Source organism: Sceloporus undulatus, chromosome 2, assembly GCF_019175285.1.
Source record: "Sceloporus undulatus isolate JIND9_A2432 ecotype Alabama chromosome 2, SceUnd_v1.1, whole genome shotgun sequence".
In the NCBI taxonomy this organism is placed as follows: domain Eukaryota; kingdom Metazoa; phylum Chordata; class Lepidosauria; order Squamata; family Phrynosomatidae; genus Sceloporus; species Sceloporus undulatus.
The window spans coordinates 211712126-211739268 of record NC_056523.1 but is presented as its reverse complement, the minus strand read 5'-3'; the positions used below and the strand labels follow the sequence as shown (position 1 = coordinate 211739268).

The 27143-nt window shown below is 39.6% G+C and overlaps 1 protein-coding gene across 3 annotated transcripts in view; it reads right to left on the bottom strand.

Moving 5' to 3' along the window:
• The window catches only part of PSD3 (pleckstrin and Sec7 domain containing 3), a 189369-nt gene that overhangs the window by 94326 nt on the left and 67900 nt on the right, over window positions 1-27143 (bottom strand). For 2 of the 3 annotated variants that reach the window (XM_042451584.1, XM_042451585.1), the window contains 5 exons: window positions 16346-16558; window positions 16159-16239; window positions 12554-12666; window positions 9410-9468; window positions 2582-2671 (listed from right to left, as the gene is read on the bottom strand). In XM_042451584.1, the coding sequence (XP_042307518.1) occupies window positions 2582-2671; window positions 9410-9468; window positions 12554-12666; window positions 16159-16239; window positions 16346-16558 (556 nt within the window). Of the gene's footprint in view, window positions 1-2581; window positions 2672-9409; window positions 9469-12553; window positions 12667-16158; window positions 16240-16345; window positions 16559-20681; window positions 20744-27143 lie in introns of those variants that run through there. The other variant, XM_042451586.1, reaches the window with a different exon arrangement.

Sequence of the window (27143 nt, the reverse complement as noted above, 5' to 3'; positions counted from 1 at the left end):
AAGAATCCCCACATCCTTTGTCTAGGCCAGGAGCCAAGCAAGAAACAAGTGCAAATTTGGAAATAGGCTGCAGGGGAGAAAGAATGAGTAACCTCTCTCAGAGACTAAATCTTCTGCTCCAGATTACTTTGGCTAGAAATTATTTTTGAGTCCGTTGAGACCAACAGCAGCTATTCCTCTACAAAAAGGCATCAGCCTAAAGAAACAACAACACAGTGATTTCTCTTTTTATAAAACCAGGGGGAGCAAAATTCAAGTTGAAGCCTCAAGTAGGCTTCATTTGCCTTGAATCCTGAAACGACTAGTCTAAAAAGTAACTTTCATCAGCTCTGCTGAAGCCACAATCACTTGACAGGTTAAAATTTGTTCAGAGCATTTTTGGTTGATTAGGAAAAGATGACAGTAGAGGTGGGATGAATATCCACAGGATGTTCAGAGTAAAAAAATACTGTACGTCAGAAACCTGAGTGGCAGTAGACTCAAAATGGGGAAACCAAGTATCCTAAAAAAACATTATGGTACTTATGGAATCTTCTTCAGTAACCCATTTTTAGGTCTTAGACTAGGGACTAGCATCCCATTGGTAACTGTCCCACAGTCAGCACCATTCACTCACCACAAATTACACAAACACCCAGCAGGCATCATAACACTGCACACCTCTGCATCCTGGGCAGCAAGCTACCATTGAAAGGAAAGGGTTAGGAAAACTCACTATACGACAATGACATATATGCATTTGTAAATGTTACAGCTGACAGGTGAGGATTATGGCAAGAGTATTCCAAGTATTCAAAGGTGCAGAACTTCCTTGGTAAGCAAGTTAAAATGCAAAAGCTTATGCAAAAGGAATATTTGAAAGCCATTACTATAGTCTCCACTATACAGAGAAAAAAATCTATGTTTAACTGGGCTGGACAAGAGTAGTTTTTACCAGACATCCTCCAAGCAATTCAAGGTTGCTTACAAAGAACTACCTGACACTTTCTCACACTCATTCTATCTAGGCCCAAACCACCCCAATTTCACAAACAGGGAGACTTTATTAAAGCCCTCTAACACTTGGATTCTGGTTGCAAATAGTATTTTATTAAGAAACACATTTTAAAGTGTGGAAAAATCAAAATATATATCTCCTTGCTTGCTTCAGACTACACTCTTATGTGAAACAAAATATATTTCTATTTCCTCCACTGCAAACCAAATGCACTAACAACTACTGCTTCTTTCACAAACAAATCTGACAAAAGAAAGATAAACATTCCTATTAGGGCTGACAATAGAAAAAGGTTCTGCTGTTCAGATGCAGATTTCACCACCTATTCAGATATAGCTGCTCTAACAAATTGAGTGAATACACATACACCTAGCATGGAAGCAGAAGAAAGGTGGAAAATGTGAACCATACAGGATGTCTTGATCTCAAATTATATCCTCCATTCAAATGTAAAAGCCCAAAGGCACCTTCTTTTCCAAGCTCAATGAAAACCTTTGTACCATAAATAGTCAACAGCCAGCCTTGTGTATTTGGTAAATTAGTCCAGCTAATTTTTTGCCTTCTCTTATCACACAATCCAATCCAGATAGGATAATTCATGAGCAGAAACAAGTTGTGCCTGCCTGCATAAAACCTATGCCCCTGAAAGCCACTGACATGGTTCTAAATTGCATCCAGCTTCCAGTGGTAAACATCAAAGCACAGACACAGCTGTAAACAAGATAAACAAGCATTGAATCCAAATTCCTCGAAGCTACCCAATAAACAAGTAGGCACAAACATCTAAGATACACCTGGGCAATACATAGACTTTGGACTGTATGTATCCCCTAGACATTCTGTATAAAAATGCTCCCTTGCAGATCTCTTTGCGCTAAATTCCCAGCTGAATCACTGAGATTTTGAAAGGAGTAGGTTTTACATCAATGCTAGTGGCAGGAAGATGCAGCCCATGTTTACAACCTGGGAAGGGATGCAATAAAGGTCCCACAACCTCAGGAGGTTTCCCACATTTCCTCTAAAGCCTGCACAGATGGCCCAGGAATGCTGTATTTCATAACTTTAGATTCATTTTCTTACCAACATGGGATTATGTTAAAGTAGGTACCTCACCCTTCAAAGAGGTTCTAACACAGCAACAATGTTTGGCAAACTTTGGATTGAAAAATTCTTTTTTCTGATTTGGAGGCTAGCCCTTAAATTATGCTTTGAAAGATGCATATATACTGCCTTTGGCATCTTACCCCCACTCAAAGATGCTGCCTGTCAGCATTCTCTCCCTCCCTTTGCTCAGAGGGATTATGCTTTAAGGATAATGTTGATGCCTCTTAGATTCCCCTGCCTGCTCAGTACAGGGTCAGAGAATACTTGTCCCACTTCCTTTCCCAGTTCAATACTACTGACTAGAAATCTAAAACAGACTCCTTGTTTAGGAAAGTCTTACAATATTATTGTTGATCGTTAAACAAAGAAGCAAAAAATCAGGAAAATACAAGCAGTGTGACAGCAGCATCTTCTGACCAGTTGGTAAAGCTGAAAGTTAAGACTGTATTCCAGTAGTAGAAAATTATTTAGTTGCCTCACCTTCAAGAGTTCCCTTGGGAAATCTTTGCCTTCATTCATTCCCTGAAGGTTGGCAATGAATTCTTGACAAGACATCTTTTTGCCAATGTTCTGAAAGAAGCAATACAGAGAAACCATAATGCATATGAATGAGAAGTGACAGGATGGTAGTTTGAAAAAATAGTACATTAAATGCTCTAAAGTCTAATGGATCCCCTCTCTTAAGGTTAAAAACCAAGTTGTGAGCTGTAATCCCAAGAACATTCTCTGGAAGTGTGTCTGCATGAGTACAGCTCTAAAGTACAAATCAGTATAAACAGGCTACCCTACTGGGAAGGCAAAAATCAGTGGACAAGCACTTCAATAAGGATAATGGTGGGAATGAATCTTAGCAATTGCACAGGCTTTTCAACCATGGCTCTCAAAGTGCTTTACAAAACTGGTTTGCATTCCAAAAATGTTAAAATCTTACTACAAACAAAAGCTGGAATCATTTTGCTAGGATGAAAGCCTGAAATTGACAAGCTGAAAAGAAAGTTAGATGTTTAAAAATACCCCCCCACACACACACACACACAAACCCACTTGTCTTTACAAAAACAAAAAAATGTCCAAAAGAGTATGGTGGGAAGATTTCTCATTTACATTTATGGAGTTTCTTTCTAATTCCTCTTCTACTAGTGTAAGTGTACTTTTAATTACAGTTAAGAGATAGGAAGTGAAGACAGGAGGTGAATCCTGCCTGAAATTCAGGAGGCCCTCTTGCATGTCCCAACATCCCTTGAAGTTAGGCTGGTGGGTACACATAACAGGGTTTTCTCTGTAGCTTCATCTCAAATGTGGAACTACCTACCCAAGGAAGTTAAGATGGCTCTTGTGGGCTGGGGGGACATGCAGAAATGTTTTAAATAAATAAATATAAATAAAAAAATCAGGAGCTCTCTTCTTTCCTTGGAGTCAGTTCTTCCCTTTCTTAAGCTTGATCAAGCATGTCATCCCCCAGCAACATTAGCACTTTCAAAGCTTACCAGAGTACCTCTTTTTTAAGGCTGGTCTCAAATCCTAGTACAAGTGGAACCCCTGGCCTTACTTTATGTATGCACCCCTGTAATTCCAGCATTTATCCCATGTAACTGATGGAAGTGTTACATACTGTGAACTACTCTGTTACTTAAAAAAAACAAATGGAAAAAGGCTGTATAGACATATTAAAATAAAATATATAAACATAATAAAACAGTTTCTTGAATAATATCGTGCCACATGCTTACAGGCTGAAACACTGCATTATAGTTAGGAAACAGTGATGGTTATAAATGCATTCCAGGATATGGCTACATTCCAAGCAATAAATGCCCAACTTACCACCTATATCAATAATGCAATACAGAAAAACAAAAACAGTAATTAGAGCAAGCACTCCAAAGGGACGGGAAAGACATAGGAAATATTAACTTATTAAATTATACTTGGTGCTGTGCATTTTTCACACTTAACAAAACAGAGGAGCAGACAATAAATTTTATTTAAACATTGGAAGCCATCTGAACACGCTGGGGATTATTTATGTATCTAACATATTTGTTCTAATGTTAAGTGTATCTATAGCAAATCTTATCTGATTTCACTGAGCTGTGCCCAGTATTATACAAGTTGAGATCTGCTCATGAAACAAAGTTTTCCTGCCCTCCATCCTCTACCCACTAGAGTTCCCCACAAAACCCTCTACAGAAACCTACATGACTCTCAGAAAAGAGCTGGAATGTCATACGAAGGGATGTAGCAAGAGGATGGAATAGGCCAAATGTTGTCAGAAGACCTTTGTGTGACCAGCTCCAAAAAACAGCCCATTTATCACAGCCAGATTAAGAGGCTTATTGCATGAAGCCAGTAAAGCACAATAGTGTCAGGTTAACATCACCTTTGGTTGGCACCTCCTGCATGGCGTTTTAAAAAAAGACAGAAAAAATCTATTAATGAGCACCTTTCTCACTTCTGTCATTCTAAGTGGTGTTGTACAAAAGTTTAATTGAGCTTTTACACTGATTTGGGGGATAGTTTATTGGGGATGTTTTGGGTGGGGAACCATAATAGTGAAACCAAAGGCAATAGGCTTTCAGCCCTCCAGCACGGTTCTTGCCTACTTGTGAGTACGTGTTTGTGTGTTCACATTCATGCCTGTTCTCTCCATCCACAATAAATACTTAGTCCTCCCCGCCCCTAGCCCAAGAAAGGAGAGCAGCCCTTCATGGGCCTCCTTGGTCTCAGCATGCATGCAAACATACTTCCCCCAGAACACATACACTGCTCAGGAGAAGCTCTGGCAACCAGGTTGTGAGGTGGATGGGTGATTTGGGGCAATTATGGTGCTGCAAGCTGCATCTCCTAGGCAGCCCTCACTCCTTTAGGATTGGATTAAAGTTGGAGGAAGGGGAACCCTGCAGCCTATTACTACAACAATGCAATGGCATGGTGTCTTATGGGGGGGATCTGTACATATGTGCATGTGTGACTAAAAATCAAAAGAGGTGGACAGCTGTGTGTGATGATGTTTTAGTGCAACAGCCACTTTCATCATGAATGGTTCCAAGGATGTGGAACAATAGTGTTTGACTGAAAATACAATTGTAGCAGGAGAAAGCCTTGTGCGATAAGGCCCTTAGAGGGAGAAACAATTCACCTCAACAAATAATTGTGTTTCTGCTCTGCCCAGGGCCCTTTGGTACACCTGGCTTTTGCTGATTCTCAGCACCACTCCTCCTCTTGTTCTTCACCTGCATTCTCTTCAATATTGTTTGTTCACATGGCTGTTTAATTCTATTAGCTGTAGTCACCCAACTTGATTTTGTGTATAAGTATATGTGGTATCATTAAGTCAGAAAGACACCACAATGTCAGCAACAAGCCTACTACACCTAAAATTATTAACCTGGAACATGGACAAACAAGACAAAAGAAAGTGAGTGAAAAGAAGATGATAGAAGCTACACTGAGAAGAGCAGCATTTTTGAAAGGAAAATGTGTTTGCAACTAGGAGGCTCTTCTTAAAGCAGTTATAACTCATTTCTAATCTGAAATAACAAGTTCACTGAAGACTGCTACCTTGCTTCCCAACAATTCTTTTTTCTAGACAAGCAATGCTAAAGGGTGTTACTGTATGTTCTGGTCAAAGTTGTGGGCTTTTTTACATTTGAACTTTCACTGCAAAGCCTAGGGAGGAATTCATTCACTGCGTATTCATACATTGGGCTGTCACTGATAGGAAGATGCAAGTTTCTCTGCTGCCCCAGAAGATAGGACCAAGTTTTAGGTTATAGGAAGGTAGATTTAGGTTATAGGAAGGTAGATTTGAACTGAACATTAGAAGTTAGGTCTTGACAGTAAGAGCAATGTGGCAATGGAACCAATTGCTTAGAGACATGGTGGGGTCTCCTTCGAAATTGCCTTGAGAGATGTTGGAGTCTTCAAAAAGAGCTTGGGCAGCTACCTGCACTGAAGGTTGACTTGACAGCTTATGACAGTGATGGCGAACCTATGGCACGCGTGCCAGAGGTGGCACTTAGAGCCTTCTCTGTGGGCACATGTGCCATCGTCCCAGCACAGAGTTTGCCAGAGTTTGTTACTAGAAAGCCAGAGGGACATGGCACTTTGCAATAGATAAGTGGGTTTTGGGTTGCAGTTTGGGCACTCGGCCTCTAAAAGGTTCACCATCACTGGCTTATGAGATCCCCTGCTACTGTGCAATTCTCAGATTCCATATCAACCAAGAGAATGGTATGTACACTCTGCCATCTAGTGGTCCACAGATACCTTGGCAAAGTAGCAAGGAAGAAATATAAAATTACTGCTCAACACTTAAGCTACGAAAAACAGCATGGTGTAAGGGTTTAAGTGTTGGACTAGGACACAGAGTCCTATCAAATCCTCATTCTATCCTGCAAACCTGTTCTGCCATGAAAACTCTTGCGCAAGTAACAGCTTTTCGGGCTTAGGATAAGGCAATGGCAAACCATCTCTGTGCAAAATTTGCCAAGAAAAAACATTGTAGGGTCTGCGCTTAGGGTCACCATAACTTGTCAATGACTTGGGGCACACAGCATCAGCAGCAACAACAAAGACCAGAAGGGGATGAGCACTACTGTTCCCCATAGGAATTCTGTCCTCCAAATGAAATGTTCCTTTAGTCCCCAAATTTCTAACATCAAACTGAAAATACACTGAAAATTACCATTTGTTACATTGCTTGTCTTTTTTCTTCAGATACCTAACTTGTATTTCCTAATGCCCAATTGAAGTTTTAAGTCACTGCAAGGCTAGAAATTTAAGGACTGAAGAAAAAAAATCCAAGGGGGGGATTTCTTTTTTGGGTTAGACAATACTTTCATTTTGCCCTATCCTCCTCCCCTCCTCCCCCGCTATAGCTACTCTTACTGTAGAAATTTTTTTCCAAGTGAGAGCTCTGATTCTCACTAGTACTGTGATGTTAGCACTTATCTATCACTAGCATTTTAGTAAGTATACAAACCTAGTGGAATGGAATCTCACTGCAGTGAGAAAAATCAACTATTGCAGCTATTTGGCATAGTTGTATGCAAGTCATCTATCTGAAATTTATGTTATACAATTTTGAGTCTCATCCGTTTCAGCCCCATTTCATCCAAAGTGGAAGACTACTGAAAGGAACAGATATTCTAGCACTTGTTTCTTCTCCTGGAGCACAAGAACTTATGCTTTTTTTTAAAAAAAAATCAAAATAATTCCTGCAAAAGGTGGGATATAAATTCAGTAAACAGAAACAAGACCCAAACATTTGAAACACAGTATTGTATGCACAGCAGGGTTAGAGGCAGGAGGAATGAAGATAAAAGGAAGAAACATTAACAACTTAAGATATGCAGACAACACAATACTACTAGCAGAAACCAACAAGGACCTGGAGCAATTAATGAAGAAGGTTAAGGAGGAAAGTGCCAAGGTAGGCTTAATGCTGAACATTAAGAAAACAAAAATAATGACCTAAAATAATGTAAAAATATAACTCTGAACACTAAAGTGAGGATAGTTTAAGCCATTGTATTCCCCATCACAAGGTACAGATGTGAAAGTTGGACAGTGAAGAAAGCTGATAGAAAGAAAATCAGCTCATCAGAGACGTGGAGCTGTAGAGCAGTGCATGAACAGCCAAGGAGACAAACAAACACATATTAGAACAAATGAAACCTGAACTCTCCCTGGAAACAGGATGACTAAACTGAGACTGTTGTACTTTGGCCACTTCATGAAAAGGCACAAGTCATTAGAAAAGACAATGATGTTGGGAAAGGTAAAGGGGTGTGGAAAGGGACAGGAGGCTTTGGAGATGTCTCATTCACAGGGTCACAATGAACCGAGATTGACTTGAGGGCAGTTAAAAACAACAACAAGGAGGACTGTGTGTTAGTACCCTTATGGTACATAATAGGTGCCAGCACAGGAACAACAAAATTGATTTTAAAATCTGTTGGGCAAGCACTAGTCACACATCCAATAGTTTACCACAGTTTTTCAGAGCGCAACTGAAAGCACAACTGAATTGGCTTTATGGAGATCTTGGCAGGAGAGGAAGAAAGCCAGGCCAGAAAGAGAAACTATTTCCACCATGGAAAATAATAACTATTAAATATCATCACCAAAGAAGAGGGGTATTATTTCTATGTAGCTTCCTTTCGAGCACATGTCTGACTTTCAGGTTCTCAAGATAAATTATTCTGCATTATGAGGCTGAAGGCTTAAAGTGGTAGCCATAGGATAGACACTAGCTTCCTATACTATAGGGCTACAGGCCAGAAGAAGAAACTACAGGTAATTCAGGCCATGTAAGAGGTCAGCCCTAACCTAAGCAAGAAAGTCTAAGGGACAAGGAGAGCCCATTCTAATCTGTTTTTCTACCCAAGTATATCTTTTGGAAAGACCTCTCAAAATACATTTGCTGGGGCAATTGCAACTGAGGAAAATTAGGCTATTTGTCTGCCTTGGCCAAACTGTTCCTCTATCGGCCTTGCAGTCAGAGTTTTTTGGTTTAAACATTTTCTGTTGTGTTGTTTTGTTTTATTTTTTATTGTTTAAACCATTGTTATTTTTTGCATTAATGTGTAACATAGGACTAAATCAGAAAATTAAGTAGCATACTAGGTGGTCAGATGTTATGGCCACTAGCTTAAATAGTAACTGTACTTTAAAAAGTGCTCTTTCAAAGCAAGTTGTTTTGCTTGAACTTCTGTTAACTGAAGGATCTATTTCTGAATGGTGTTTCTTGCAGTATAAAATAAAGTGCAAAAAGGGCTTTAAAAAGAAGCACTGACACTGGAGACTAGTCAAAGAACAACTACCAATAAACTGCTGAAGTTAAAATGTTTACATTCAAACAGTCATTATCCCAGTAAGAAAGTTGGAAAATAGTAATAATACCCAGACTTTTTTTTAAGGAAAATAAAGATTAATCAATTTAAAAATCCGGGGGGAGGGGTCATTTGGTTTAGCAAGATTTAAAAAGATGGTTTAAACCAACCACTTTTGTTCCCAGTTACTAGCTCATGTTTACCTGCCACATGTACTGTCTGACTTGCCCTGGAAATATCCAGTTTATTGTATCCTGCTTGACCTGCATTCATTTGAGCTACAACTTGGGCTTTGGACCCTGGATTATTCCATGAACTCTGCCACTACTTCTACTTCTGCTTAGGTTGCCTGAAGCATTTCTGGCTGCAAGAAGCCAGCATGGCGAGGTCTTAGGCAGTGAGCAGTACGTCAAATGTATTGAAAGCACATTTTGAAATCTCTAGGAAAACAGGTAATTTGCAGAATACTCACATGGCCATGGAGGTCAGTGTTGAGCAGCATAATGGCACACGTGAGGCAATGGACTCCATCTGCAGAATAAAACACAACCGAAGCATGATATATAAAAAGCTACACAGGGAGAGAGAAAAATCACACTTCCCACCACACACAGCTGTTAATGAAAGAATGATTCATGTTAAGTTAGGACCCCCTACAGACTAATTAACACTCTCCTTTTTCCCCCCACATGTATGACATTAATCAAGACAGAAGTCTCATGAAATGAAGTCATTCGCAGGAAGGGAAAGAGTAAGCTCATTGCTGATGAGAAGGAAAAAATATATAGACAACAGCACGTAAACTGTCAATTTCTCCTATTCCATGGACTTGAATTCTTCTTCAAGTACCAAACTGAAAAAAGCAACCGTCTCAGAAAGTTAATTATAAAAATGCTATCTGTAATTACTGAAAGCTTCCTTTCAATAGCTAGATTTTATTTAAGTTACACAGCGGTTATAACTTCACCAAGTACAGTGGGCCCTTGATATCCGCTGGGGTTTGGTTCCAGGGCCCCCCATGAATACCAAAATCCGTGGATGTTCAAGTCCCATTTAATATAATGGCATAGTGAAATGTCCCTTGTACAAAATAACAAAATCAAGGTTTGCTTTTTGGAATTTATATATTTTTAGAGTACTTTCAGCCCCATGGATGGTTGAATTTGTGGATAAAGAATATGTGGGTATGGAGGGTCGACTGAATAATGTCACTCCTTTTCTGATGTAACCAACTTTTTATGTTACTTGGCTATAGCCAAGATGCACTCATGATCTTGGCCATTTGATTTACTTTCTATGTGCATCATATGTATTGCTCCTAGCACTGGAAAACATATTTCTCAATAGGCACTTCTGTGCTGATCTCATCCTCCTACCCCTGTATGCCATTTTATTTTTATTTCTTTTTTCATTTAGTTCCCTTTCATGCTGTGAAAATGGCAGTGTCTGCAAATGAGTGTTTTTGCAATGTTATATTAGTCATCATTGCTGCCACTACCACTGTTACCACATACAAAAAAGGGGGATTTTGGGTGTACTCAGAATTTGCTGCCCATGCGAACTCCTAAGTGATCCAGTCCCTTTTAGTTCTGAATAGACAATCCAGTCCTTTTGAAGTTTGATATATATAAATAGGATTTTTGTGCTGTGCTGCTTTCCACTTTTTCTTCTGAGTAGACAGACATGTAATGAGTTTTTTAGGAAATGTTTTGTTGCAATGCATTTTATAGGCAAAGACTTAATTTTTGGTGTAAAATGAATAAGATTGCAAAAAAAAAAATCTTTGTGTGTGTAGTGGTTGTGTGCCTTCACGTTGTTTCTAACTTAAGACGGCCCTATCATCACTGGATTTTCTTGGCAAGATTTCTTCAGAGGGGGGTTGCCTTCACTGTTTCTCTGAGGTTGAGAGAGTGTGACTTGCCTAAGGTCATTCAGTGGATTTCCATGGCTGAAGGGGGATTCTAACCCTAAACACAATGTGCTGGATACACACACGCACACACGAGAGAGAGAGAGAGAGAGAGAGAGAGACAGAGACAGAGACATTCGCATTTTTTTCCCCGTGATGAACCTTTTGAGCAAATGAGGACTGTAAACTAAGCAGGGCCAGCCTAAGTAAAATGGACACAACAGAGATAGGGAAGGAAGGGTCAAAATCAGCCAATAGGCAAGGATTGCTACAATAGAGAAGAATCAGGGCAGCTATAGAGATACAGATAAAGTTAGTTTAGGACTCAGGAAACCTTTGTGAACACAGAAAAGGTCCTGAAGTTGGAGAAAGAAGCAGATCAGTTAATAAGGCTTAATGCTTAAAACTTGCATTATGCTTTGGAGTGCTAATTTTATCTCAGTAAAAGATAAGCTATCTCAGTAGTTCTTGTGAGGAAGGCAAGTGCTGTGATTCCTGGTCTACACAACTGTGGAAGAAAGGCAAGTGTCAGAGAGGCAGCGCTTGCCTAAAGGCATCTGTGGATTTCAAAACAGAGGCAACATTTATTTGTGCTTTCTTGTGCCTTAGCCTAGACTTCAGGCAATTTAAAGAGATAAAAAGGCTGCAAGGCTGAACTTCTCCTCACTTTCTGTGCTCACCTCTCACAGTCCATCCCACTGAACCCTTTTTGCCAACCAAAAATGAATTCAATTTAGAGAAAAGCATGACACTGGTAGGAACTGCTGATGGGAAAGCTATAGGCAAGAGAGGGAATCAAGAACTTCATACATGCTTGCTACTTCTTTTGCCCTTCAAGTAACACTCACTGCAAAGAGAGGAAGAAGTTTTTCCATGTATGTGGAACAATATGGTGGAAGGTACAGAGATTAAAATGGTAGGGAGAACATTCAACAACAATATTGCAAGAAAAACAGCAGCAAGAACAAATGTCCCCTACTCCAAACAAATCCTTGAACCTGCCAAAAAGTACTGCTTTCTGTCGTGGCCCCTAGACTATGGAATGATCTGCTGGAAGAGAGTCAGCAACTAAATACACTATCTGAATTTCAAACAGCATTGAAGACCAGTCTCTTCTAGCAGACTTATCCAGATAATTTTAAATTATGAATTAAGATGCTGAATTTTAAATGCAGACTGTTTTAAAATGTGTATGTTTTATTTGTCCTTTTTAAACTGTTGCATGTTTTAATTAATATCTTTTAATTGATGCTGCTCCCCACTTCAATCCATGGGGATAGGTGTGTAAGAGGATGACGATGATGACGACGATTACTGTTTCCGACAGGATGGAGTTTATTAAACTTCCTTTGTTTCACATCCACATTTGAGCTGACTGGACCTCAAAACACTGGAGTGATTCAGTAGCTACCAGAGCAGTATCTGTTCCGATAAATTTGGAAATCAAATTATAGCCTAAAGAGTTTTATGCTTAGAGGGGAAAATGTTCTAATTTTGCTAGAAATTGCTTTCTAGTGAAAGCTTTTCATTCTTACCCTGCTGTTCTTAGCTTTATCATCATTTCTGTATTTATTTATTTTTAATCTCTGCATTAAAATGTGGTTTTCGTACTTTACTGTTGTTAGCCACCTTGGATTGTGCCTGAGGAAATGTAAGAGAGAAATGTTTTAAATAAGCCAAGTTTTAAATAAAGTAAAAGTAAATTACCTTGTGTGGAAATGGCATTTGGGTTGCAGTGGTGGTATCTGTTGGAGAAATGAATTAAAACTCTCTCTCTTTCCTGAGTTTCTCCAATGAGGGAAAAGGCTTTGAAGAATGTCCTAAGAAGAAATACATAGGGGAGAAAAATACATAGTCAAGCATGTCATTAGAGCTGTTTGCAATGAGGCCTGAAATGGACAACAGCTTTTTCAGAGAGTGGAGGATGCCTGAACAAACAACCATGAATGGTAGTGAAAATGTTCATACCACTTTTGCTGCAGATGAACAGGTATTGCAGGTTATTGTTTCAAAAAACAGCAAAGGCTGAGAAGCATCATCAGTGGAAACACAGTAATGAGTGTGTACACAGTAGGAAGCACTGTGCTGTCTTTTAAACCACCTTTTCTCCCCACTGAAAATCTTTGCTATTATTTTCTGTGTCTTCACGTTGATCCAGTTTATGACAACCCTAGCATATGATTTTTGTGGCAAGATTTATTCAGAGGAGGTTTGCCATTTTCTTCCTCTAAGACTGAGAGAATGTGACTTAGGCTGCTGCCACACTGTAAAAATAATGCAGTTTGAGATCACTTTAACTGCCATGACCCTGGGTGCATCTACTGAGTAGAAATAATGCAATTTGACACCCCTTTGAGTGATGTACCTTCACCATATGGAATCCCAGGATTTGTAGTTTTACAAAGTCTTTTGCTTCTCTGACAAAGAGCGCTGGTGCCTCACAAAACTACAAATACCAAGATTCTATAGGATGGAGCCATGGCAGTTAAAGTGGTGCATTATTTCTGCAGTGTAAACACACCCTCAATGCTATGGAATTCTAGGATTTGTAGTTTGGTGGCGCACCACAGCTCTCTGATGGGAGAGACTAAATATCTCACAAAACTACAAATCCCAGAATCCCATAGCACTGATCGTGGCAGTTAAAGTGGTGTCAAACTGCTTTATTTCTGCAGTGCAGCAGCATCCTTAATTAAGGTTATCTAGCGGGTTTCAGTCTGAGAGAGGATTCGAACCATGGCCTTCTAGGATCCTAATCCAACACTCAAACCATTGCAGTACACTAGCACCCTGAAAAATCAACTGTTTGTTTAAAATCGCCAGTGGTGTTGCTAGTTAACAAAAATGTTTCAATTCTTGAAGCTGAGGAAATCATGCAGGCCAAATCCCAATACTGTATGTTTCAATTATTGTTTTGAGAAATGTTAGAGATCATAAACTTCTGCTGCAATTCTCAGGCTGAAGAAACTTGCAGAAAGAATGTGACTGGATATGAGCAAAACCACTCTTAATATGATGGTACTACTCTTGCACACTTAAACAACTTGCTAGTCTAGGCATCAACAATGTGCGGCCCTTCAGTGCTTAGAAAAGTTACTTTTGGTGGCCGACATTGGAAAGCTTGGGAAAGTTACTTTGGGGCTGCAACTGCCAGAATCCACCAGCTAGTGTAGGCATGCTGGGTGGGGAATTCTTGGTGTTATCCAAAAATGTAACTTTTCCAAGCTCTGCTCCCATAATGCCACACCAGTAGCTATACTGGCTTGAACAGAAAAGATATGAATTCCAATCAGTTCCAAAAACTACACATTTCCTTTCTCTTAGCTAGATGGTCACCTTTGGTGCTTTAAATATGATTTCTAGTAGTGAGACCACATCCTGAAAATACATGTATCTAAATCCAGTTAAACAAGACAGCTGTTTATGTTTCTTTTTTTAAAGATCAATGCAGCTGTCACAATTCTTTCAGCCCTGTGCTCTCACTTTCCCTATATATCTTGCATAGCATGGCTGTTATTTCTGTTCCCTCTGAGTCTCTGGATCAAACAACTGCATCACCAAGTTTTTGCAGTTTTCATTAAAAGTATGCACACCCTCTTGTGGTGTTGATGTGAGTTTTGAAACATGAATCCCATTCAAGAAAAAGCAGGATATCGATAAAATACATTAAATAAATAAATAAAATGGCAAAAAAGAAAGAAAAAGCTCAATAAAAGTGAATCAAGGAGGAGGCAGCCTTATTCATATCAATATTAAAATATGCATTTTCAAAACACAGTGGGAGAATATGACTTTGCCAGTGCCATTCCAAGTTCAGAGTCTGAATTGCTGTCACCATGAGTTAGAAAGATCTACTAGCAATCTTAGACGCTGAAGAACAGAAAAATACTAAGCTAGAAGGAGAAATAGTCTGTTGTTGTTGTCTTGTGCCTTCAACTTGAATCAAACTTAGGCAACCCTACCCATAGTTTTCTTGGCAAGATTTCATCAGAGGAGATTTACCACTGTCTTTCCTTAGGCTGAGAGTGGGACTTAGTCAAGGTCACTCAGTGGGTTTCCATGGATAAGTGGAGATTGAAATCTTCAACACTCAAACCATTATACCATGCTGGCTTGGTATACAAACAGTTTTCTATGTTTCACAGTTCACTAGTGAGGCACAACAGCAATAGAAGTTATCTAGTACTAAGTAAGAGTGGTCAAGAAAATGGAATGCTTGGAAGGAGAGGAGGTCATGGCAAAGGTGCTATGGGAGAGATGCTAAGGAAGGCTGAAAGAGTGGAAGGAAGGCAGTTTTGAAAGAGTGGTTGGGGTAGGAGGAGAAGCAAAGAAAGAAAGTGAAGAGGAAAGAAATCAAAAGGAGAGAAGAGATTCTCTTAAAAATCAGAGAGCGTTCACTTGTCATCATAGCCAACCAACTGGACTAGAAGTCTGTTTGGTTGGGGGGGGGGGAGAGGACAGCTGTGAGGAGCAGGTGTGAGCAGAAGATCTTTTACACTTAAGTTGCCAGAAATACAAGTTCTTACATTATAATGTCATCTTATTCCACCTCAGATGTTGTGTGTGTACACACAGCAACTGGAATGAAGGACCAGACAGACAGGTGCAAGAAGAGTGATATAACTGCAAAAGCAAGGAACAGAAATGTACTAACACTAGAATTCAAACATATAAAATGCTTTTTTATAGATTTTTGTGGGTTGTTCGGGCTACGTGGTCATGTTCTAGAAGAGTTTATTCCTGATGTTTTGCCAGCATCTGTGGCTGGCATCTTCAGAGAATGCTTTTTTATTTATCTAGGTATTTGACTGGATCTTTTAATTTTTATTTGCATCTTTATTCTTTAATCCTTGTTATGCATTAAATGACCCCATGCCCTCTCTTTTATTGCTCATGTATACACACCATAATGTTGAATATTTGCCTACCCATTCACAGGGTAGCAGGATCAGGTTTTCCTCAAATTTGTGCCGTCAGACATGATGGGTTACAATTCCCATCATGCTAAGCAAATACAGCCAGATCATTGGGGATTACTATTCCCCAAATTCCATCCATGTTGGTTGGGAAGATGAAGCTTGTAGTTCAACAGCTTGGGAGGGCACCAGGGTGGGGATTATACATTATAGTCAAAACATGAAGGGAGGTCAGGAGTGAAAAGAGGAAAGGCAAGGTTAGCCCTGGAAGAGGGAGACAGGTCTTCCTTGCCCCAGAGTTAGGTAGGTGGAGGTATAACTTAGGATCGGCACATATATCATTTGGCGTGGATGAGACACAACCCAGCAAAAGCTATATAAGAGATGGTTTCATACCTGAGGGAATGATCCAAAGAAAGGCCCGTGAAATCAAAGAACTTGAGGTATTCCTCAGCTACAAGTTTGCTGAACTCATTGCTTCAACAGAGATAAGGGAAGGAAGAACAAAACAAGTTATATGTTTGCCTGGATAATTCCGAAGGTACAATATGAACACCATTCTAGGTAGAAAGCCAGAACTTACTTTTTCCCCAAATGCCTCGCTACATCAGACCGTTTGAATCTATCCAGATGATAGAGTCGCTTTGCCAACCTCCTGGCTGCGTCTACATTGCCACTTGTGGTGCCATTGATGAAGTCGTGACTCAAGTTTTCATGCCCCTCTTTTTCCAGAAAATCATTGCTTCCCATGTCCCCTATGGCATCTAGTGGTGTTGGGTGTTCCAGTCTTGCATTGCTACAATCAACAGTGAATATTGAAGGAATTGAAGAAGGAAAGACAAGAAGAAAAGGATTAATATTTTTCAAGGACAAAATCCCTTTTAAAAATTCATATTCTTATTCTTACCTTTTAGCCTCTGAGTTTTTATGTCAGTTTTTATTATATGCATAACAATACAGCACTATAACAACAAAACAAACTACAACTGCAAGGCTGAGGTTCCATGTCTAAATATGGTGACAAGAAATTATTATTATTATTATTATTATTATTATTATTATTATTATTATTATTACTACTACTACTACTACTACTACTACTACTAATTTTTACCCAACCTTTCTTCCAATACAGGGACCCAAGAAAGTCTGATATATGGTACAAACATTCAAAGTCTGATACACTGACATTTAGTGTCAATGAAGGATGTCTCTCTCCAAGTTCATCTAGTAAGCAGGTGGACTTGTCTTCTGCCAGTTGTTGATAAAAAGACAGAAAGGTAACCAATGTTGTATAAGTGCCTCAGTGTTTTCATCTCCTCTTTGTATTCTGATGGAGTGTGAAATCTTCTGCGCCAGAATTAAATTCCAACTTCTAATCCACCATACATCAATGCTAAGGCTATTCAGCAATTTCCATCCTCTTGCTATTTTCTGTTTGCTCAACTGATAACAAGAGAGAAATAATTTCTTTATGCTCCAGGTGCTTATTTTTTAAAGAGTAGTTTTGAGCAAAATTTGATTTGTAATGTCAAGACAAATCCTTTTTAACGGCAACAGAAAGAGCTGATTAGAAAGAATGCACCATACTATAGACTAAATCAAGAAATCCATCCTCAAGCTTGAATAAAGTAAATTCCAGTTGCACAAATCTCATTCATTTCAATGAAGCATGCTGAGAAGACCTTCTGACTAATTATGTCCCTATTTTCCTCACTCAAATTCAGGAACCTTGATGCTCCATTAGGATGTGCTTCTCCACTCGCTAAGCCTTTATATCTTCTATGTTCTTCTGTAAAGAAGCACTGGTGGCGCAGTGGTTAAATGCCTGTACTGCAGCCATTCACTCAAAACCACAAGGTTGCGAGTTCAAGACCAGCAAAAGGGCCCAAGCTCGACTCAGGCTTGCATCCTTCCGAGGAGGGAGCTAAAATGAGTACCCAGACTGTTGGGGGCAAATTAGCTTACTTGCTAATTAGCTTACTTGCTGTTCACCTCTATGACCTTTGGAATAGCGGTATACAAATAAAACAAATTATTATTAAAATTAAAGTTGGCATTAAAGTTGAGTATATATTTTCCCTGGAAAATGATTAACCATCCATTATGAAGCCTAGCCCTCCCTCCAGTCCATCTGCCTTGGTCCAGGCCTTGGAGGTAGAGAGGAACTGCTGGACCTCTTACCCTTTCCCTCCACCACCCCCTTCTCCTTCTGTGTCTTGTCTTTTTAGATTGTAAGCCCGAGGGCAGGGAATTCGTCTAACTAAAAGATTGTATGTACAGCGCTGTGTAAATTTACAGCGCTTCATAAATAAAGGTTAATAATAATAATAACTCAACCAATGGCAATAAAGACTCCCAATTGCAGCCTCAGATGTTTCAGTCTGTCCATCTCATTGTAACTTTCTAGGGAACCTCAGCCAGTTTTCATCACCACACCTATCACAAGATCCTTTTGTGGATTAAAATGCCTTTAAAAATAATAGCAAGTAGCATGTTAACACAAACAACCCTTCTTCTTTTTGAAAAATAAGGGGAATCAAGCTGAATTGTAATATTTTTGAACTGAAAGGGTGGCTCTTCAGGCAGACAAGATACAAGAGTATATAAAATTAGGCAACTACTAATGTATAGTCTGTCTTCCATATGCACTGATTTTTTTTTATCCACAGCTTGAAAATATTTTAAAAATATATAAATTCCAAAAAGCAAACCTAGATTTTGTCACTTTATATAAGGAACACCATTTTACTGTGCCATTTTATTTAGTGGGATTTGAGCATCCATGGATTCTGATATTCACAGGGTATCCTGTAACCAAACCCAAAGGGCCACGATAGTAGCTACTATTTCCAAGCTCATCTCAGATCAATGTTATCATCTGAAGGCCAACATTTCTTCAACTTCTGGATGAAGTCAAATTCCAATTTGAGAAATTGTGCACTACATTCCGACAGTGAACACAGGTTGGAATTAAACCAAAGCAGGAAGACTAGGTTCCCACTATGAAACCACCCTACCTATCCCATGCAAAGCCTTCCTAGTCTGCAAATCAGAGCTCCTGTTCAAAGCAAAACCTTTTAGGGCCGCAAATCAAAGCTGATTTCATTGCAAAACATTCCCAGTTTTAACTAGCTTGTTATTTTCAATCAGAGATAAGGGGAGAAGTAGCTCCCAAAGAAGATGAAGTGTCTACACAACCAAGGTGCATTATTTCAATGTACTGTACTAACTTTTAACCAGTTTAATGTAAAGTCGAAGGCTTTCATGGCCGGCCTCCATAGTTTTTTGTGGGGTTTTTCGGGCTATGTGGCCATGTTCTAGCAGAGTTTCTTTCTGACGTTTTGCCAGCATCTGTGGCTGGCATCTTTTAACCATTTGACTGATTTAATTTATTGTAATTTACAAATGATCTAATATTGTATTAAACTGTGTATGAAGAAAATAATCCAAGCTTGTGGTCTACAATAGTAAAACAAGAAGTAAAATAACATGAAATGAGAAAACTATGCAAATGGAATGTGAATGACACTTAAGTCTCTTGCATATTACATAATTATAGTACTTTGATACCATTTTAAGTGCCTTAGCTGCATCCCACAGAATCCAAAGGTTTATAGTTTGTTGAGGCACTAGAATGCTCAAGTGAGAATTCCAAATACTTCATGAAACTACAAGTCACAGGATTCCATAGGACAGAGCTACAGCAGCAGAGACAGTGTCAAAGTGCTATAATTATGTAGTGTGACAGACACACTAAACCAGTGCTTCTCAGACTATCTGATATTTGTTGCTGCCTTTGCGTCAATCTCAACTCATAATGAACCTGGGGATGAGACTCTAAGACACCCCCCCCCCTCCTTCACTGCTCTGCTTAGTTCATGTAAATTCATACCCAGGACCTCCATCCATCCATCTAGCATGTGGCCTTCCTCTCTTTCTACTTCCTTCAACCTTTTCTAGCATTATTGTCTTTTGCAGTGAGTCATGCCTCCTCATGATGGGGCCAAAGTACAACACCCTCAACTTGGCTCCCAGGGAGATTTCAACCTTGATCTGTTCAAGCACCCATTTCTTTGTCTTTTTGACCACTATATCCTCAGCACTCTTCTCCAGTACCACATTTCAAATGAATTGATTTCTCCTTATCTGCTTTCTTGATTGTCTATCTCTTACATGCATACATGGTAACAGGGAATACAATGGCTTATATGATTCTAACGTTCATCCTTAGTTATATATCTTTGCTCTTTAGGATCTTTTCTCCCATAGCTCTTTCATAGCTGCCCTCCCTATTCTTAATCTTCTTCTGATTTCTTGACTGCCATCCCCATTCTGATCAATGTTTGATTCAAGGTATGGAAACACTTAATTTCTATCTAATATGGGAACTAGCATTTCCCCCCCCCCCCCCAGCATCCAAGGCAGTGACACCGAATTTGTGTCCATTGGCCATAACTGATCCTTTCTTGGAAGCTCAGCAGTAATGGTCAGCTATTAACCTAGGGACCAGCATCAGTTCAGGGGCAACCACTTTGGGTACCTCCTACCAAATACCTTAACCACTATACTACACAGTGGTTCCAGGATATTTACCAAGATACTTCCAACTAATGGAGTCTCAAACAGCATCGCTGTGAAGGATTTTTACCTGAGATCCTGGAAAACCACTGCCAGCTACATTACTGGGCTAGATGAACTAAACTCCCAATAAGTATGTTTATAGGTTCACGTGTTTTCGGTAAATGTAGTCTTAGACAATCCTTTCTATAACAGAACATTTCTTTTCTGTTGTCTCCTTAAACTTTGATATATTTGCCACCAATATAAACAAGAATGCCTCTGAAAAACCATGTCATAGCATCTGATTTCACCAGCTGAATTACCTTAGTCACAGTGTCAAACTAATTTTACCATACCTGTTTGATCCCATACTGTAGCTATTGACGTCACCAACTTTTTCCATGTTTTTTTTATCTCTCCCTAAAGAAAAGCTAATTGCTGGATAAATGAAATGGCAGGCAAAGTCTGCGAACCTTTTCTCTTCATATGTTTCCAGTAGAGTGGTTAGCTGACAAAATCCCTATGTTTATAGGAAACTCAAACTAGTACTGTATTTGCTTTCTTTGTGCAAACTAGGAGGTTTGAAGAAGGGGGAGCCCCCCCCCTCAGTCACTGTCATGCCAAGATGGCAAGAATCAATACCTGTCCTTCACCCATCCATATGACCTGAAGAAATTCTGGCAGATATTCCAGATCCTTCTCATGATGCAAAAATTACATCACAAGGAAATTCCATTCCATAGCAGTTCTGGCATCTCTAAACTCACCAGCTGTTGACTGTACTGTACAAATGCCGCAAGCTAACATTTCTCTTCTCCCACCCTCATTCCATGCTTTACAACTGCTTCAACATTCCTGATATGTTAGGAGCAACCTCCTCCTAATAAAAGAAGGAAATCTTATCAGCAGGCACAATTTTGCATTTTCAATTTCAGTTGTAGCACTAATCTGACTACTGGAATAGTAGCTTCTACTTGGTCATTGCCTCTTTAACAGAAAATTTGGCATCAGGGGCAAAAAAAAAAGATAAAAAAATAATGATAGGATCCTACGCCACAAAAAAGAAGAGCAAAAAAGGTTTAACTGTTATTAAACTTGTTGTTCTGCATTGTTCAAAAATTTTTAATAAAAAAAGGGGGGGGGGGAGGAAAAAAAAGAAGACCAGTCTAACATGTTTCAGCTAAGTTTTTATTCAAAACTAACAGCAGGCACAAATGACATGAAACAACCAGGTCAGGTAAGCCTTGCATGGGTAAACAAACCTTCTAGAGAACACTTGAAGGTTTCTTCCAAAATGCATCAGGAATGATCAGTGCTTTTTAAACAAGCTGGGAGGTGGGGCTGGCAAGAGAGGCTTATCTGTTCTCCCTTTCTCTCTCTGCTTTGCTGTCCGCACATCCTCGGCAAGTGACTCTCAGTTAGCTGCTGTTTACATTGCCTGTTATCGGCAGGCACACATGCCTTTAGTAGAACTGGCCAGAATACAATCCCATTCCCCAACTCAAGCTTTATTGCATTGTTTACTGTAGACACACTGCTACAATCCAATACTGGAAGTCCTTCACCATCCTCCCAGTGCCAATGCTGCTTTTAAAAAAAAAACAACCTCCAGCTAGACAGAGGACACAGAGGAAAAGTGCGGACATAAAATGTTTTGGGGGAAAGGACGTACTTTGTCAGATTTTTTGTTAACTGGCGTATGCCTGTAGATACCATTTTGTTGTAGAGACAGATAATACATATTAAAAAGTAAAAGTAATAAAACAAGTCTCCTGACCACAGGTGCAGCCACACTGCAAAATTAAAGCAGTTTGACACCACTTTAACTGTCATGACTCTAGTCTGTGAAATCCTAGGATTTGTAGTTTGGTGAGGCACCAGAGCTCTCTGACGAACCAGACTGAATACCTCACCAAACTACAAATCCTAGAATTCCACAGGATAGCACTGCCATGACAGTTAAAGCGGTGTTAAATTGTTTTAATTCTTCAGTGTGTCTGTACCACACATCTGAATAGCCATGCTTAACAAGAGGTTTTTCACAGGAGAGCTACAGTGTGGCACAAATGTCCATATCATTCCCTTTTTTTACATTTGGCCAACATTGCACACACAAGACTGCTGCTTTTGATGAACTGGTCTATATGTTAAAACAAAATCCAAAATTCACAAAACACTGATACCTTTATTGGTCAGCCAAAAGGCACAAAATGCATCATGCAAGTATTCAAAAAGTATCTTTCCTGGACTATATGTTTTTATTGTAACCCTGCTATCTATTATATTATTTTGAGATCCAACTTGATAGCTCTTTCAGTCCCTTGGGAAGGTACAACTAATATTATCAAGCAGACAATAAACTATCAATTTACAACAGCCCAGCAGGGGTTTTATTATCCTTCATACAAACAACCCTTGTGACATAATACGAGACTATTTTCAAAGTCTCCTTTTTTTAAAAAAAAAGTTCATCCTGGAGCAGAGGTGAGGCTCAAAGACAGTTTGAAAAGCACACCCCAAAGTTTCTTTGGACATGTGATGTCAATTTCACCATTCTTTGGATGACCACAAATACAATTCTAAATTCATCTTATCATGTGTTATAAATGTACTTAAAAATGGATGTCGCTATGTAACAGCATACCACATGGAGACTGGTTGTTGTTGTTGCTGTGTGCCTTCAACTTATTTCTGACTTATGGCGACACTAAGGGGTTTTCTTGGCAAGACTTGTTCAGAGGAAATTTGCCATTGCCTTCCCTTGAGGCTGAGAGCATGTGACCTGATAAGGTCACCCAGTAGGTTTCATGGTAGAGCGGGGATTCGAACCCTGGTCTCCAGAATTTTAGTCCAACACTCAAGCCACTACTGCACACACTCAGACTAGGGGAGAGGAAATATTATGCATGAAGTGGACAAAGGCAACTCAAGTCCTTTTTAGGTGTATTCATCTGAGTATGTGTTTGATTCAGAGACTGGAGAGGCAAGTGGCACTTCTGACTTGCCCATCCCCATATCACCAAGCCCCTTTAAGCACTGCATATTTAGTGTGGATGTCTGAAGAAGGCTTTGAATGCAGTTCCAACTCCCCCATGTACAGGAACCATGATAACCTTGGACTCTGCTTAAGGGATCTTTGTAATCATGTTCAACCATATACCACTGCAGAGCCCTCTTTAGATCTTCACACTCAGCATGCAAAAATCTAATGTTCTTCTAGGCACCTGAGGATTATGGGGCAGAGTTTACATGCATGCTCACAACCTAGATCCCCTTTTAGCCCTACATGTATTCAGCTAAATGCCTAAACACGGCTTTCAAAATCAAGTGAAAGGGAAGAAATCACAACCAAAAATAAAATGCACCACAATCAGCTTAAGTCTTTTTTAAAGCCTGGGTCCAGAAAACCTTAAGGACTACCTTCTCCCATATCAGTCAGCTTGATCCTAAGATCTTATAAAATGGCCCTTTCCCTGCCCATCATAGTGAAAACACAATGGTGAAAGCACTAGGGACAAGAGAAAAGGCCTTCTCAGAGGCTGCACCAACTGTGGAATTTCACTCTTTGTGAAGTTTGTTCCTTTTCCCATCCCGATTTCTCTTACCATCTTCTTCCGTCTAATGAAGGCTTTATTCTGGTAAGCTTCTCCCTTACTGAGCAGCTGTGGTTTTCTGTGGTGAACATTATCTACTGAGCCTGTCTTTAATACTGTATTTTATTATGGTTTTCATTTGATCAAGTCACTGAGATGTTTAAACGTTCTAAGCTGCTCTTCTAATACATTTTGCACAAGAAGAGCATGATACCAATTATCAGAACTACATTACAGAAACCATCCTTGTTTTCTTTTCTTTTTTAAATTATTATTTTAAGGAATATTCATTCTTTAGAGAAAACTCTCAGAAATGCAGAACACTGAATCTCCATTCAACTCAGAAAGCTGGATGGATGACTTTGGACCAGTCACACACTACTCTTTCCACCTAAACCTCCCCTGAAGGATAATAATTTATTTCTATATATTTATTTTTAAACATTTTAACTCCCTCTTCATCCAAAAATGACTTCCAGTGTAGCTTGTAGAGATGGATGACAGCCCCCATTATCAGGCTTATGATTGTAAAGATGCAAAACCAACGGAAATGGGGTTTGGAGAGAGAAGTGTGATATTACGTGTTAGCTGTTGCTTAGCACAACCAGAAGACAAGATGCAGTTGGAAAGACCACAGTTCTCTTTGCTGAGCCAAGGGGGTGGCTATACTTTCCTGTGCTTCTCTGCTGCAGCTTAATGGAAAGGTATTTCAAGACAAACACATGTATAATAAAGTCAATGGAAGAGTAAATCGCACAGTAAGGATTCCCCAAAATGGCTTGCTTTAATTTGTGTTTTTGAATATAAGAACACTGCTGCTACATCACCCAGAATTTCTCTTTCAAGAGAGGCCAAACAGCTGCCCCTAGGAAGCTCGAAAGCAGGAGATGAAGGTGGAGCATGTGAGTGCTGGGAGAGTCAGGTTGCCTTTGTATTTATATCTATAATCCACAGCTGGAAAAATTGTTGAAATTCCTAGAAGTCAGCCATGCACAGAACTGGATCAAATCCCCCTTTCCAAACATTCCTAGGGGCCAGCATCAACTCTCTAGACAGCCCGTGGCACCAACTGCAGAAGAATAAATAAGCCTCCTGGCCTATACTGGCTTACAGCACCTGCTATATATAACTATTCCTTGAAAAGTTACATGGAGAAACTTACTATGTTGTCATTACCACCCACTGCATGCTTCCACATTGTTTGGTTGGCTACCAGGAATCAGACCCTCACATTGATGCTACGTATTTATTGGTCTATTGTTGTTCCCTTCCTTGATCAATGGAGAGAGTTGGGTAAGAAATTACTACTAGTAATAGTAGTAGTAGCAGTAGTAGTAGTATGGCCCAGCACTGGCAGAACACACACTCATATTATCCCAAGAATCAATCAGTGGAATGAATGAATGAATTAATTAATTAATTAATGTAAGGAAGGAAGGAATTTGTCTTTAAGAGAAATGAGAAGCCAGCTAAAGTGTGGCAAACTTCCACTAAAATAAAAATACTACTTCTGATGGAGCACCTGAGCACAGAAACAGATATGGAAGAGCTAATTTATTTTGCTCTTCAGCATGGCAGCAGATCTAATGTTGAGTCAACATCAAAAACAACTTCAATGGAACAAATGCACTTTCTTTTCTTTCTGTTGTTGTTGGGTGCCTTCAAGTTGTTTCTGACCCTATGATGAACCTATCATGGGGTTTTCTGGGGCTGAGAGTATATGACTCTCCCAAGGTCATCCTATGGGTTTCCATGGCTGAGCACGGAATCAAATCCTGATCTTCAGAGTCACAGTCCAATGCTCAAACTACACCAGCTCTTATCCAGTCTATATATACAGTTGGCCGTTCTTATACACAGATTTTTTATACATGGATTCAAGCATCCACGGTTTGAAAATGTTAAAAAAAGTATAAATTTCAAATATCAAACTTTGATTTTCCATTTTCTATAAGGGACACCATTTTGCTATGTCATTATATTTAATGGGACTTGAGTATCCACGGATTTTGTTATCCACTGGGGATCTTGGAACCAAACCTCAGCGTATAACAAGAGTCCACTGTAATAAAAAGGGGAAGAAAGGAGACCTCTGACACCTTTAAGAATTGATTATAAATCAGTCTACACACATAGACACACACACACACACACACACACACACACACTTTTCTTTGTACACAGAAGTAGACTAACAGAATTGTCATTCAAAGCATTGCTAGTCTGCATACGATAATTTCCAAAGGGCTCACTTACCCTGTTGTATACACAATCTGACCAGGTTAATTAGGTAGACTACAACTCCTGCAATTCTTTCCTCCCCCCCCCTTTCAACCACAGCAATATACACTCTGGCTAAGAGATTTTGGGATCTGTAGGCCAAATAAGTAGCTTTTCCAAGGTCTGCCTGTGTGTGTAACATTTTAGGTGAATCCATTCTGCATTTCATTCTAGATTTTAAATAAGTTATCCAATAGATTTCAGGTTCAGCACCTTGGATGGCTCCTTTAAAAGGTCGGCTGAAACTCAAGAGTCAATTCACTGCACCCTTGACATGGGAGCCACTGCCCAGCACTGCTTCTCAGCAGTGGGAATGATGTTCATCTCTGTCCCCAAAGCTCCACAGAAGCAAAGGAACAGCAGGGTAAAATGTTGTTGTTGTTGTATGCCTTCAAGTCATTTCAAACTTATGGCGACCCTAAGGTGAACCTATCATAGGGTTTTCTTGGCAAGATTTATTTAAGAAGCTGCGGTTTATCACTATGTGCATGCTCAGCAGATTGCACCAACATGTTAAGTCATGAGAATAACTACCACTTCTCTGTTTCACTGTATTTCCAATTGGATGCAAGATGCATAATGAAATTCTCTCTATCATTTCATAGGATAGTCGACTTTCTAGGCAGCTCCCTGTACTTCTGCACAAGTAAGCATTTTGTCTTTTTCTTCCTTTTTTAAAAAAATGTTAATCCATGTTACACCCTGATAAGTGGCAAGGAGAATTTGAATTGATAGCTAGCCTCTGTTCCTTCCTTCCACCTGGTAAGTACAGACAATTACACATGCAGGAACCCTACCAGAGTGGTCTAAAGATGATGCAATTCCTGCACATCAACAACATCCCCAGCTCACAATTGACCCTCCATTTTGTCCAAGCACATGAACTCTTAAATAACTTGATGGAGCCAGTCAATGATGTCACTAGGGGGATGCAGGGGTTGCGGG